At 46.0% G+C, this 15,593-nt stretch overlaps 1 protein-coding gene across 1 annotated transcript in view; it reads right to left on the reverse strand.

Annotated features, from left to right (window-relative positions):
- Positions 1-9,871, reverse strand: part of GLRA1 (glycine receptor alpha 1) — a 50,260-nt gene extending 40,389 nt beyond the window's left edge. Inside the window, exons 1-3 of the mRNA XM_057540402.1 lie at positions 9,864-9,871; positions 9,646-9,773; positions 4,082-4,149 (exon numbers count right to left, since the gene is read on the reverse strand). Of these exons, the coding sequence (XP_057396385.1) occupies positions 4,082-4,149; positions 9,646-9,773; positions 9,864-9,871 (204 nt within the window). The remainder of the gene's footprint in view (positions 1-4,081; positions 4,150-9,645; positions 9,774-9,863) is intronic.
- Between the last annotated feature and the right edge of the window lie 5,722 nt (positions 9,872-15,593).

Below are 15,593 nucleotides of genomic sequence, written 5' to 3' on the forward strand. Positions count from 1 at the left end.
TTGGGGTGGTATAGATCTGAATTCAATTCCCACTTCTGCTACCGATTAGCTGCATGTCCTTATGCAAGTGCCCTAACCTTTCTGAGCCTCAGTTTACTTATCTGTAAAATGGGGATAACATGTCCTGGCTCATGGGGGTTGTTGTGAGGTCTAAATGAGATGAAACACGTGGAAGTGCTCTGCATACTGCCTGCCACACAGTAGCATTTAATGTGTGGTTGTTGCCCTTGTTACTACATTAATGCGAGTCCACTCTTGCTCTCTAAGCGTATTCTGAGTGACAAGGAAACAGGCTTGAATGGGAAAGTGGTCCAGAGGGTTTCGTTGGTGGGATTTAGGGGAGAAAGAAGCTGAGGGGGAGGGGAACTTTGGCCACTGCAAAGAGCACTGGACCTGGGTTTCTGTCACACCTGTTCCATGCTGTGTGACTTTGCTCAGGCGACGTCACCTCTCTAGCCACCAGATTCCCTCTTAGTAAGGTAAAGGCTGACTTAGATAGTTTCTTAAGGTTTTTTCTAGCTCTGAGATTTTAGTTTTTTCCCCTAAATCGTCTGCAATGTAAATTAAACACATATAGATAATTAAGAACCCAGTAGAAAAAAATCACATATTATGGAATATGGAAGCAGGAAAATGACAACTCCTACTTTTGATTAACTTTAGTTAATAAGGACAAAACTGTGTCAGCTGTGGACCATTCCCAAAGAAGCACCTCATCGCCAATCCTTTATGTTCTGTCTAAACATTATTGATCTCCACTCCAGGGGGCCATCTCTCTGCGCTCCCCTTGTGGGTTATCTCCATTTTGATTACTTACTATTTTCTCCTGAGGCATGCTGAGCCTAGCATGATTTGAGGTTGGATTTCCACTTTTGATAAGGCTTAGGTTGTTGCTTAAGTGTGCTTTGTGGGCCTGGGGTCCCTCAATTTCCCCTGTCTGTGCTCTTCAATGTTCTGGCAGTTGCAAGGATTGGATCTTAATCCCTGCTCGGTCAATAACTAGTTCTGGGATGTGATGTCACCAAATCTCGGTTTCCTCAGCTGTAAATTGGGGAACATTGTGTCTGCCATGTCTACTTTGTAGAGTGGTCGTTACAGTAAGTATTTGGTGAAGGAATCAAGTGAGAGAATGAGTGTGAAAATGTGTTGAAAATTACAAGCGGCATTTAATAATAATAACTGACATTCATTGTGTGTGTACTATGTGTCAGACCCTGCACTTAGCACTTCTGGTGCCTTATCTCCTAATCCTCACAACAGGTCACAAGGTGGATGCTGTTGGTCCCCTGCTTCTGCAGATGAGGAGGCTAACTTAGGCTACCTTGTCCAAAGCCACAGAGCTGAGCCTCAGATTTTGTCTGGGCATGGAAGACTGTGTCCTAATCGCTATACTGTCTCTGTAGAAAGCAGTATGCAGCAGGAATGGAGTCTGGAAAGGTAGACAAAGAGATACCAGAGAAGGGTAAGGCTCAGAGAAGTCTAGAAATTGCTCAGGATCACACAGCTAATCAGTGGTGGCTTCGGGGCTTCAGTGCCCAGAGCCTCCATCATCGCCACCATCATCACCATCATCATCGAAAACATTAAGAGCACTTAACGAAGCATTTACTGTGATAAACACTTCCCTGCACATAATTTCCATCCATAATAACTTGAGGAGGTAAAAAAAAACAAAAACTTGGTGAAGTAGTATGATGTTAATCACCCCTGGGATTTTACATACAATGAAGCTGAGGCTTAAAGATACGAACCAAATCAGCTTCTTACATATAGTGAGTGAACCCAGGTCTACGTCACTTCAGAGTCTCGGCTTTTAACCACTACACAAAATAAGGGCCAACCACTACACCGTTAGTAATCTGTAACAAGGAAATAGATCTCTGTGTGACCATTACAGGGAAACAGGTGGGGGTGGTGTTGGAGTGCAGATATGTACACCTGTCCTCAGATAACCAAGTTCTCAACATAACCGGGTGGCGCCTGACTTGGTGTGATAACTCTTTACTGTTTCAGAAGAAGAGAGGAAGTGTCAACACCTACCGCACAGAGACTATGAATAATGCAGATGTCAGTGCACTTCTGATTTAGGAGGGAGAAGAAGAAAAGCAGAGAAGTTCATTAGAAGCTCTAATAAGATATCCATTCACAGAGTGGAAAGACTTGGCTTTCGAACCTGGAGGCCCAGTGAAAAGCAGCCACGCTGGTTCCTAGCCGACAGGTAAGACCATCTCCATATGGAGATAAAAGTCCTATGAGTTTTAGGAATTTGATCGCTTTTCCTTTGGATGTGGGCAGGGTCTCTTGACCATATTAAGACAGGCCTCTCTGCAGGAGAATAGATTTTGGACCATTTGCCCCATGACATACAGAGCTCAGTGATTTTTGCCAGTCTGGGACTAGAAGGTTAGATCTAATCTCCATAAATGTTTAGGACCAAATAATGGTTTGAATCAACAGACAATATATCTGATTTGGCTTATTTATTTTAGAAAATGACTGAGACCTGTTATTAGATCACTGTGCCAGCTGCCGAGATTACCCCAGGAAATGAGACGAGATTCTGGCCCCCAGAGAACTGACATTATAGTGAGAGGAGGGACACATGAGCAGACTGTGAGAATGTAAGTGCAGGTGGTCAGTGCTGTTATGGGAATTGTAGCACGTGTCACGAGAATGGGTAGAAGTGACCCATCGCAGGCTTAGGTCAAGCGCACACATGAACTCACACACGTGTACACACGTGTTAGAGTGTGAAGGCTTCCTGTGGAGGCCATTCTTTTTTTTTTTTTTTAAAGAATAGCTTTATTGCTTTGCCAGGCAAAGGGGGACACAGAGGGCTCCTGCCCTTGAAAACTATATGTCCCCCTGTGCAGGTCATTCTAAGCAGAGAGTTAAGGGAGCCTGGAGGTTGGCAATGGAAAGGAGGCTGGAGTGGGTGCTCTGGGCAGAGACCTCAGCAGCATCAAGAGAAGGCTGAAAACCAGAGGGCGAGCACGGCCCGTGTGGAGAACGCCGGACAATTCCACTTATCCAGAATGGGAAGCGAAAGGGAAGAGATGCAGCCGAGCAGAATCAGAGGGGCCTTCCAAGCTTAATGCTGAAGGGGAGGGGGGTCCACAGGGAGGCGTTAATGCAGGGGACTGGCGTAGTTAGGTTTGTATCTTAGAAAGACCACGGTGTGAGGAAGAATGGATGGGAGGCGGGCAAGATGCAAGTCTTGGGACGCTTTGCAGTAATATGGGCCAGGCACCATGGAAGCCTGAGCTGGACCAGGGTCAGGTGGACATTTGGGGATGGGTGGTTTAGAGAATTTCAAGGCAGTAACATCTACAGGGCTTGGTGATTGACTGGCTGCTTCTGCCTCTGCTCATGAAGAGATGATTGAAACTGCCTCAATTATTTTCTCACAGGCTAGATTGCTCCCTTCAAAACAAGTATAATTGATTTTTTGTTTTGTAAGGATTGAGAAAAAGGAATTGAAAGTAGCATTACATTTATTTATAATTAGTAATGTATGATTTACTCTTTGTAGAGATTAGAAAAACATAGAAATACTGAAGGATATGAAATCATGCATAAGTCTACGATCCAGGGATAACTGCCGTTAACATTTTGGTATTTTTCCTTCTAGTCTTTTTTTCTAGAGTAACTGATTTACTTTAAACTTTTTACTATGGGAATTTAAAAATACATACAAAAGTAGAGAGAAGAATCAATATACCCATTTCAGCTTCTGTAACCAGTCTTCTGCTATTCCGCAGTTGAATTTTAAACTTAAAAGCAGGTCTTTACATTTGCTTTAATCTAAAACTTTCACCTGTTGATAGAATTTTGCTTTTGTAATCCTGAGTGTTGAGCATGTGCTAGCCCTGCTAGCTCTTTGGCCATTTTCAGATGTATGTCTTCACCCAAAACATTGACTAGGACAGTAAAAATGTCCAAATCCCACAGTATACCACTGAAGAGCTGAAAAAACACCAGATTTTCCACTTCCCTGGGGAAGATCAGCGCAGAGGGTAGATATTTCAGGGAGAGAGATATCCCGAGCAGGAAATAGCAGCTTGTGTTTTGACTCACTCACCATAGTTGTCTCCGCAATGGAACCGAAGCTGTTGATGAAAATGTTGCAGCTCACGTTCACCGGGGGACCTGCCAATCAAGAGAGATTCCTGCTTAGTTCCAAGGCCACAAAGAAATCCCCAGGATAGGACCAGTTTGTGGGATTTTGACTTCAGGGATGGATCCCCCTTGGTGGAGGAGACCCTTGCTTGCCCTGCACCCCACCCCCGAGCAGCGGGGACTCCCAGCCGCATTGCTGTGCCAGATTCCCTGGTCCCCGAGTGAGCACCAGTTATAGAACACCAGAGGCTGAGCCGGGATGTACTTTCATTAACAGGATAACTCATCGTCCTGCCATATGGTTGAAATCCCTTCCCCAAACCCCATCGGCTGCCTTCTAATTTGTGGCCGAAAGGTTACAGCTACAACATTTGGAGGCCATCTTGGGAATCGCAAGGAACAGCAAGTTCCTTGCCTTGAACTTATGAACCAAGAATGGACACTGATGGGAATTACCAGCTGAGGCATCCAGAGGGACCCTCAAAGGAAGTCCATAAGTCTTTGTTAAATACTTTCCAGGCAAGCTTTTTGAATACTACTGCAAGGGCAGGAAGGAAGTGGAGGAATATTTGCTCTTCGGAATCTCATTGCTAGAGGGACCTCTGTCCAATTGAAGCCCAGTCTCTTCATTTTATACTATTAATTACAGCAGCTACCATTTACTGAGCAAGTTTTGCTGTTGTGCTGAGAGTATTACTAACATTATCTCATTCTATCCTCTCAACAACTCCATGAGAAGACATGGTTATTCCCTCTAATTTACAGATGAGCACACAGAGGCTCAGAGAGGTTATTTGTCCACGGCTACACAGCTAGTAAATGGTCAAGCTTGAGCTCAGATTGATCTAATTCCATAGCTAGTGGTCTTAATGGCTATACTTTTTGAAAGAGGTTCAGAGAAAGGAAGGGGTTATGCTCAAGGTCACAGAGTGGCAGAATCCAGGATTTTAAGCACTGGGCTTCCACATGTGCAGATAAGAGGACTGGCATAAAATAACCAGGGAGGAATGTGAGACCGTGGGTAAGGGTCATAGAAGCAGTAGGAGTCCAGATGTGAGAGAGGTTCTGAAGAGTGAGGCATTAGGGAAGACGTCATGAAGGTGATGACCTTGAGCTGACCTTGAAGGTGGGTAGGACTTGGATAATAGGTCATAATCCTTCACTTGAAGATTGTGACATGCCATTTGTGAATTTTTTCAGGTCCACTTTCTTGTTGATCCGCATGAGGTCCTGAGGTTGGCAGGGCAAAGTTACTGTCCCAGCTTCGTAAGTGGAGCACAGAGAGTTTTAGTAACTCACCTGGGCTTATTTACCCAGCAAGTGGTGGAGCCAGGACTCAAACCCAAGTTTCCTGATACCCACTCCTCTCTGTTCCTCTTGAAAAAGTAGCCCAAGCGTTTCACCCAAACTCAGCCAAGACTTCCTTCTTTTCAGAAATCCTGGTGTATAGAAAGGGACTCAATCCTGCTGTGAGAATCCAGGTTTTCCTTCCAAGGGATTGCCAGGATTCCTGGGTTTTAGACATAGCCCCAAGCTCTCCCTGGCCGTTTGCCCTGAGACACGCCCCTTCCCTTTTCTGGGTTGCAATTTCCCCAACAATTTGGTAGAGTAGATCTTGATCTGGGCAGTCATTCTCAGCTCCATGGGGTTGGAATTCCCTTATGGAAGCTACCCATTTGAATTATGATGTTACTGTATAGAATTTCAGGGCTGGAAGGTCTCTCTTTCTTTTTTTTTTTTTTAACATCTTTATTGGAGTATAATTGCTTTACAATGGTGTGTTAGTTTCTGCTTTATAACAAAGTGAATCAGCTATACCTATACATATATCCACATATCTCTTCCCTCTTGCGTCACCCCTCTAGTTGGTCACTCGGTGCTTTGGAAGGTCTCTTAAAAGTCACCTAATCTATTGCTTTCCAAACTGAGGTGCAGACGGGATTGTCTGCTGTAGCATCATCTGGGAAACTTGTTAAACTACAGATTCCTCAGCCCAGACCCAGACCCAGTGAACCCAAACGTGTGAGGATTAGCCCAGAGTTTATTGTTTAACGAGCCACCTGGGTGATCCTCATGCAGAGCCAGGTTTAGGAACTGCTGCTACCCATTCAAGGCTTAGCGCTTGATCACCTCCAGCAGTGGGGAACTCATTTCGTCTCGAGCAGCCCTTTCCATAGTCGGATGGCTCTGCTTGCTAAAAACTTTGTCCTTATGCTGAGCGGGAATCTGCCTCCTTGGTCACTTTCACCCAAACAAAGGCCCACTAGGGTTTTTTTCCCCTCATTTAGACTCAGATCCAGGTTTTTCTTTTCATTTAGCTTCATACCATTAAGATGCCCCAAAGAGTTACTGCCTGTGCCTTGAAATGACATGCACAGAGTTCCCACCCAGGCCCTGCAAGTGTCTGGTGCTGTGACTCCCATATAAATTAGATCCTGATTTATGTGTGCAAGAGGACGCCAGCCAAAATGATCCCATGGGGAGGTGTGGTTCATTGAAATAAATCTGAAATTAAATTATCCCCAAGAAAATTACAGTCTGGCTGCCTTTGGCAGCAGCATAATGTATATATTTCATTAAATATTATAGTTTAATTTTGCTTCTGTGTATATGTTTGCATTGGGCTGTGCCCCTGATCCTGGGAGCCATTGTGATATGCAAAGTCTTAGCGAAGATATAGAATACCGAGGCTGACAGGGCCTGGTCCTACTGGACCATTGTACAGGTGCAGAAACAGAGGCCCAGATGTGTTAAGTGATTTACTCTGGGTCACAGATATCAGGTAAATAGTGGGAGGGTTAGAATCCAATTTTTGAGCTCTTTGCTTCAGTATTACGAGTTGCATTGCCACTATGTTCTGCAGACCGAGGCTGCTCTCCCCGGCACCCCTATCTTCAAGAGAGTCAGGAGCAGGCACAATTTCCAGTGCTTGAAGGAACCTGCTGTGTGATTAATCACTCTGAGGAGTTTTCAAAGCAGGCAGGCCTCTTCCTGTTGTGTCGGGGTCACTGGGCCTACTTGGCCTGGCCTTTTCAGGAGCTCTGTAGTTTGCGGGGGGCTTTTGGGAATCTCACGTGTGCCTGGGTGGAAGCGTGAACGAGGCCATGGGACTCAGGGGCAGGGGATCCCCTGCAACCAATGTTTCAGCCCTTACCGCAGGGAGAGTAGAGAAATCTTGCTCCCTGTCTCCTGGCGTGAGGTTCCAAGAAGCTGCATTTGTTGCTCAAAGCCCACATCGTCGAGGGGATTGTAGGGGTTAGAGACAGCGCAGGGTTGCGAGAGGCCTAAGAGATTATCTAGTCCTGTATATTTTGGGCCCACGTGCTTGGAATAAGGTTTTCAAAGCGAGGAGGGGAAGGGCCGCGATTCAACGGTCTTACAGTCTGGGTGAAATTTTATTTCTTAAACATGTTCACTGCTAAGTAAGTAAGTAAATAAATAAACGACTCAGGAGATAAGCAAATAAATAAATCACTAGCATTGGACAGAGAATTGAGTCAGAGCAGCTAGCTGGGTTAAAGTCCCCAGTCTTGGCAGTGTGACTTGGGAAAGTCACTTAACAGCTCTACTTAGCATATTTGTGGGGTCATTCGTTCATTCATTGATTTATGACAGGCTTATTGAGGGCCTTCTTTGTGCCAAACACAGTGGTATGCACAAAGGATAACTAACACATGAACCCTGGATGCACCCACGTTCAGCAAACCAGCAAGACCAAGGCACTTCTACTCAGGCTGGAGTTCCAAGAGATCCCACCAGGGGGCGCAGTGGGATGGAATTCCTGAAAACTGCTGCGGATGCAACCTGGTGGTCAGTTCTCTGATGTGTTCGATTTGGCCAATGGTGTTTCAAAGGTGTGATTTAGCTGCGAACTTGGAAGATTTCACATAAATCCCCAGACTTAAGTCTTATCTTGGAAGGTCCGATGCCTAGGGCCTGCATTCCTGTCTGGCAGCTCTGGGCAGGAGCTGAGAAGTGGCAGCCCTTAGAGGGGCCTGTGCTTTCTGGTTTTCTCTGCTTATCCCCAACCCGCTTCAATCATGTACCATATCTGCCGGGCCCCTCTGGGTGTTTGGGGTGTTTGAGATTGTGACCCTGGTGAAGGGCTTGGGTGCCGACTTACCTGTCCTTGAGGGAAGAAAGGTTATGCTAACGATCCTGGAGGATAACAGCCTCAGGAGCAAGGCACCTTGAGGTAAACAGGGGTGGGAGGTGGGCCCCCAAACAAACCTCAGTGCATTTCCCAGACTGTTTTCTGTTTGCAGAGCGCTCTGAGAAGGGGACTTAGAAGGTGGGGGACAGAGTGAGCAGATACTAGGAAGCCATTACCAGCTGTCGCAGCCCTTGTTTGGTCTTGGACTTGAGCCAAAAGGAACAGTGAGGAAGGGCATCTGGAATCAAGAATTGATTAGGAGGTTGGCTGTGGGTCTTTGAAATAAGATTTTTGCAGGGGTGCTGGGAGGAAGGTCAGGGTCACAGACTCCCAAGGAGGTCCTTAAGACTGTGCCTGCAGAAAACCTGGCCAGCAGTTAGAGATGGTTAGAGCCTCCTAAGGCATCAGTGGACAAAGGGAACTGGTCCACTCTTGATGTAAGACATTAAGATCTCATAGGATTGTGAGCTGAAAGAAACTTCTCAAATCACTTCAGTTATGGTTTGTAAACTGGCTACCCACAGGGCATATCTGGCTCCCAAACGTGTTTTGTTTGAATTTACATGTTTTAGGATTCAAGAAGTTTCACGTAAATCTTGATTTCTGGCTCTCCTTGGACTTTTGGGTGGTCTGGCAGCACGGGACCCACATTCCTGTAGGGTAACTACGCGCTGGGGCTCAGGAGGGGCCGCCCACTTTCGAGGGGACTGCTCCTCTATTTCTCCATAGTCTCTCCCTATCGCCTTATTAGGCATTTGAGATTGAGACTCTGATTAGGCAAGAGAGTTCCAAAATTATTTGTTAATCCAGGGGAAGCTATCAGTGGATGAATGGTAGTTGGAAGCTTCTCATGTAAGACGAATACAAGTGCAGCTGCTTGGGGGAGAAGCAAGGGTGGGCTTGCTCATCCCATCCTCTGTTTCTCCCTTTTGGGACACAGGGTAAAAGCCCCAGAACTCGATGAAGCATAGTTTAAAAACCACAGAGACAGCCAACTCCATGCCTGCAGAGAAGAGGAGACTGAGGCCCGGCGAAAGCAAGAGGCTTATCTAAGCTCAGAGAGTAATTTTGTGCCTGAAGCAAAACTTGAACCCATTTTTCCACATTCCACATTAATCTTTTGTCCATTATACCGGAGCTAAGCAAGTAAGTTTAATTCACGTACTGACTCTGGTAACCAGAGATACTGTTGAGTTGGGCTCTCCGAGCCTTTGTTTGGTCTCTGTGAATTGACTAACAGTATCTGCCTCGGGTAGAGGAAAGAGTCATGGAATTCATACCCTGTATATACCATCTGCATACAATTCCATGCGGCTCGCTGCCACAATCTAGGAAAGCAGATCCCTGGGGCTCTGAAAGGCAAGTTTATCTACCTTTAAAATTGGGCCTGATCCTGGCATCGTATCCAGAGGTCCTCCCCATTAGCTTATCCAGGAAATCCGAGGGTGACATAGGCTTGGATGCGGAACGGGCAGCTTCAGCCTCCTTAGAAGCAGCAAGGCTAAGAAAGGAGAGACAAAGCAGAGGGTTAATGACGGCCCTTTCTCACACCGTGATCAGATCCCAGTCTTGCTCAGCCCCTGTCGCTTACCCAACCATAAGAGCCGCTAGAGAAATAGGTAATAGGAGTCCTTAAGGAGGTAAGGCCCTCGCTACCTTGTTTACCCAGCTTAAGTATTAGCCAGCGTGGGATCCTGGCAGGCAGCCGAGTGTCTGATTGATGCTGAGAAGCTGCTGACTCTTTTAAGGCTGCATCTCTAAGGTTTAGGGCAGTCACACTTGGCTGCCGGTTTCCCTGGGAGAGGAGATTGAAGGGTTCACCTCCCACTAGGCCCAGCCCTGTGCTTTAGGTGCCTCCACTTTCATAGGTCCGTGGAACAGTGCAGCCAGAAAGAATGTTAGAGATCAAATAGTCCAGCCTTTCCCCAAAGTTTCTCTTCAGAATCAGTTACTAATTTTCTAAAAAAAGATGCCAAAGTCAAATGCATTTGGGAACACAAATTGAATCAGGCATCTTTACCTCGGGTGTTCTCAGAACCTGCAACAAGCCTAGATCCTGTACTTATGGGACTATCTCATATACTTTCAAAAATGCTCAGTTGGGAAAACTGAGGCACAGCTAGTGAGGGAACTGACATAGGTCCCAGAGTCGATCAGTGGCAGCTTGCCTCAGTGTATCAAGAGTTGGGGGATTTGAAATCCAACTGCTGGGGATGCTACACATTGTTTCTGTCACCCCTCCCCCCCCCACTCCCCCCAACAAAGTAGTTTTAGGTCTTCATTCGTGCCACAGTAAGAAGTACTGATGTCTGAGAACGGCAGCCCTTCCCCTGCCACACTCAGAGGCATGCAGATTCTTAGAACCGGCAAGACTGGAAGCTTAAGGGTTGAGGATCAATTATTTCTGTTGCTTTGGGCAACTGAGCTTCCCTGTCCTGAAATTATACCCAGGAGAGAGCTGGAAGCTAGTGCAGCCCCGCTGTGCGTGCTGTAGGGCTGGTACGTTGGAGGAAGTGCATGTATAGAGAGATGCCTGTGTGTGTCGCATAAAATGAGAGCTTCTGTCACCTAGCCAAGCAGGACGTCGTGTCCCCCAAGGGTTTGTACTGCCTCTCTTGTTCTTTGCCTCGGTTCCTTTTCTGATCTCAGAGTCGTAACTGTTTAAGTGATCCCCTCTAATGGGTGGCTCTCAAATCTCTCCACCCTGGCCTCTCCCTTAAGCCCCCTTTCTTCATTTGCAAACGCCCGGGGGGGGGGCGTGTCCATCTCGATGTCCTGCCAGGCCTCAAGTTCATTCCAAACCAAATGCCGCAGCTTCCTCCCAAACTTGTTTCTCCACACCACAGATGCCCAGGTGGCACCGACGTCGTCTTCCCATTCTCTAGGACTAGACGCTTCAGAGCCGCCTAGTCTCTGTGTCCCCTCTCCTCTTGCGTCCCCTCACTCAAGGGGGCCTTTCCTGTCTTGCACATGTCATGGCCATGCTACCTTGTCAGGCAGTTACTTGTGTTTGTGTTCCGAGACCAGCAATCATGGTGGTTGTATTTATTGTTTGTTTATTTAATCTCCTACTGTGTCTACCACAGTGTGTCTCCCACATAATGCGCTCAGTAATTGCACAGTGAATGAACAGATGAGTAATAGGCTACTTTAATTAATCAAATGTCCTGGTCAGTAGAAGTATTCATAAATATGCATGCATGGACTAACAATTTTAAAATAATTAGACCATTATACCCACTAATGAAAAATAGTGAAAATAATCTGTTATTCCTTTGAAGGTTCAGAGGTATTCCAGGATGATTTAGACACTCACGCTTAGTAATCTGAACATTCCTTATTTACATCCTGAAGGGCTTGTTTTGATGAACAGAATGAGGGACAAATGCATTTTCCTGTTTTTGTAGGTGTGAATATGGATATTTGTGAGTTTGTGTGATGTGGGTAGGTTTCTAGGTGTGATGTGTATGCATGTTATGTGAATAAATGGATGGATGTGTATGGATGTGTGTGGGGACTAGAGCATGCATGGGGGCATCTGTGGATGTACAGTGGATTGTGTTACAGAGATTCGGATATGCAAAAGTGTGAAGACCTGTGTTCCTGTCAAAATGTGTTGTTAAGCGTGGTATTTAGTGTGGGCATTTTTGTTTTTGTTTTTGTTTTTGTTTTTTTTAAAACATCTTTATTGAAGTATAATTGCTTCACAGTGGTGTGTTAGTTTCTGCTTTATAACAAAGTGAATCAGCTACACATATACACACGTTCCCATATCTCCTCCCTCCCGCATCTCCCTCCCTCCCACCCTCCCCATCCCACCCCCCAAGGCGGTCACAAAGCACCGAGCTGATCTCCCTGTGCTATGCGGCTGCTTTAGTGTGGGCATTTTTGTGTGTACATGTGGCATGTATGTGGACATGGGGTATAGAGTGTGAAAGTGTCAAATGCTTTCGTGGCTGTGTGTATGTGGTGGGTATATTACGTGTGTGTTACTGAAACGTACTGTCACATGTAATGGAGAATACTTCAAAAAGAGTGGAAAGAACAGGTGATTTGGAATCAATCCTGTCTCAGTCATTTACTAGCTGTGTGACCATGGGAAAATTACGTAACCTCTCTGAACTTCAGTTGCCTGATATGTCAAAGAAGTTTTGCACAAGTAGTAACTGAGATAGCACAGGTAACAAATGCCAAGGATGGTTCGCCGTGTGTGTGTGTGCATGTGTGTGTGTGCGTGTGTGTGTGTGTGTAGCAGTTGAGATTCAGGCTGGAGGTTCTTCTGGTCTCACTGCTGCTTTCAGCTGCACCATAGTCCCCACATGACAGGGAAGTCCTGCCAGATGCCTTCCATGGCCCACGGTTGGTACCACAGTCCCAGCCTTTTCTCCATTCAGCACCACACCCATGGCCGCTGTGTGGCTCTGGTGTGGCAAAGGGGACCACAGGCACGCAACTGGTGATTTATGACTTTGCTGCTGCTATGATTCACTTCTCAAACCACTCTGGAGTGGCAGTTATGAAGCTTTCATAAGCTCCTGTTCTCTCTAAGCCCCTCCTCTCAGATAATAAGATTTGGGAACGTGGTACTCCCTCCCAGCAATTACTACAGCACAGCCATCTCTGGCCCTTAGGCCTCTTTAATAAGCCTGAATCCCATTAGGCAGTACAGTGAGAGAATGAATTCACCCCAAATTATCTGCTGCCCTTTGCTATTAGCAAAATATGCCATTTAATATCTGAATACTCCACAAAGCTGAAGCGTCCTCTGGTTATTCTAGCTCACACATCTGCAGCAAGGTGTTTACAGTCTGATCACCTGGCCATTGCCTCACTAACAACCCTTGCATGGGGATCTGAAGTGGTGGGAATGGAGACTCCGAGAGGTTAAGTAACTGGCCTCAGATCACACAGCACTTTAATGAAAGGATTAGAACTCAAATTTTCATGTCCTGCCTCATCCAAATGCTACAATGTATGGGAAAAAACTTTTATAACTTGTGAAGGGTATAGGTCATGACAGTAGCTATTATTACTACTTGTTTGTGAAGCTCGTTGTATTGTTATCCAAGAAAATCAAAACATGTATCTGACTGCCGACAATCCCGACATACACAACTCTGAATTTACCACATTTAAAAATGGGGAAGAAGTAGTTGAAGAAGAAGTCGAATGGTCCTCTGTTTTGTCAGGTGATTCACAGCAGAATTCTTGGAAATTTTGAGATTCTCTAGTCTAGCCTCTCCCACGTAACATGGACCAGTGGTTTCTTGGATATCACGTTCACAATTTTCGCCCTGTTTCTTGTACCACTTCTACTATTAGTCACTTAAAAGTTTTCATTGAATTGTCTCACTTCTTTAAAAAAAAGAAACTTACTTCACTCTTCACAAACGAAAAACCAGTATTACTTGCCGTAATAGAGGACAGCCATAACAGTGAGTACAGTGAAAACCAAACAGAAAGAGAAGTGTTTAAAAATCCTAGTTATATACTGTTTCTGGCTGAAGTCCCGAGCCTGAGGCCTCCCCTCAGTTCCAAAGGAAGATCAGCTACTGTAGGAAAGGTGTTAGAGACATAGTAACACCTAACTGAGACTTTTCTTCCTGAGATAATGAGAAGGACTGAAATAATCGTTCTATGTTATTATGTGTTGAACGACCTAAAATCATCCCCCCATCCCTTACTGCCCTAGTCCAAAGTTTCTCTAATTCTTTTTCAGATAAATCCTCCATTTGAATGTCAAAATAGCCATGCCTTTCTACTTGATGATCATTGTACATTTCTGGCTATATTTAGACAGCACATTTTGCACAGAATTATTTCTAAGGCCCTCTCAAGTAGATCTGTGCTTTGCACCTTTGTGCAGAGAAAATATGCATCCAGGGGCCCTTCATGCACATTTGGAGCCACTGCCTCTGGTGAGCTGAAGACTTTGCTTATACACAGTAAGGTACTGGGCACAGAAGCTGGGAATGAGTCCGAGCAATGAAACGCGTGATTGTTAGAATTTGCTGACCCTATAAAAGTATTTGGAAATGATGCAAATTGTTTCAGGGATTACTGAAATGTAATGTGGTGAATCAGACTCGATTTAGACAGATTTGATTACTAGTTATTTTCGGAAGGACCGTAAGGTCTCCCGGGACCAAGCATTGTGTCCCTCGCTGAGAGGGCTTATGGCAATGGCTGCACTGACTGGACAGAGCCTTGAACTGTCTGTCGCCTTTTAGTGGGGGCATTTGTCACACTAGGAGATTTTGGCACTTAAAGGACCATCAGCTTTCACTCCTAATGACAGAGACTGTGGAAAAGTCCAGGGGCCGGTTCCACAGTGGCACTGGAGGCAAGGTGACAGGGTGCAGTGAGAGCTTCGAGACCTTTGGTAAATCACTTCCCTTTTCAGCTTTCAGTTTCCCAAGCTCTGAAATGAGGGGATTAGAATAATCTCTAAGAGTCCTTCTGGCTCTACACCATCATTCTAGTAACCGTTAATATTCCCTCTCGTTTTTTTTTCTTCTTTACGCATCTGGTCTTGGGACTTGAGTTTGTCTGGACCCCTTTGGCGGAGTATGATTGTGTTCATGTCTTGCTTCCTCCCCACGCAGTCTCCACATTTCTCTCCAGTGGGACAGCTCATTTCTCAGGGATTTGCTGGAAGACCGGCCAGATCAATGCTCAGATTCTCATTCTCTAGTTGCAGCATCGTTTGGAAATAGGGAATCAATATGCAGCTGTCAATCTGAATTTCAAATGAGCTGGGGTTGGCAGTGAGGCTGGGGAGAAACAGTTTCAGTTAGACCCTTCGTGCCACCACGCACCCGAGGACCACTCTGGGTTAGCCGTGGGGGTCCCCCCAGCAGACTCCATCTCCTGAGTTCACCATGGGCAGAGAAGTCAGGAGGTCAGGGGTGGGAACAAGGGAGGAAGGACGAAGTGAGGGGCACAAGAGGGACTCCGAGGCTGAGGATAGCCAAGGGAGGGATGCATAGGGCTGGGGGAGGGAGTCGGAGGTGCAGAGAGAGAAGAGAAGGGAGGCGGGAAGGAGAGAGGAAGAGGCAAGTGGAGGTGTCTGAGGTGTGGCCAGTACTATAACCGAGGAAGTCTGTGAGCACAGAGGACCGGCACCCAACTGCACTTGGCGGGAGTGGGGTGGTTTCCAAGAAGCTTTGTGGAGAAAGTGGCTTTTACAGTAAAACTTGAAGGTTGGGTATGGAATTGGCCTGGAAGAAATAGGGAAGGAGAGTGTTTTGAGTAGAAGGAACAGCACGTGTAAAGTCTAGAGGTGAGTGAGGACTTGGAGAATTAAGAGGAGTTTAGTGTG

The sequence above is a fragment of the Balaenoptera acutorostrata genome, chromosome 2, assembly GCF_949987535.1.
Source record: "Balaenoptera acutorostrata chromosome 2, mBalAcu1.1, whole genome shotgun sequence".
NCBI lineage: Eukaryota > Metazoa > Chordata > Mammalia > Artiodactyla > Balaenopteridae > Balaenoptera > Balaenoptera acutorostrata.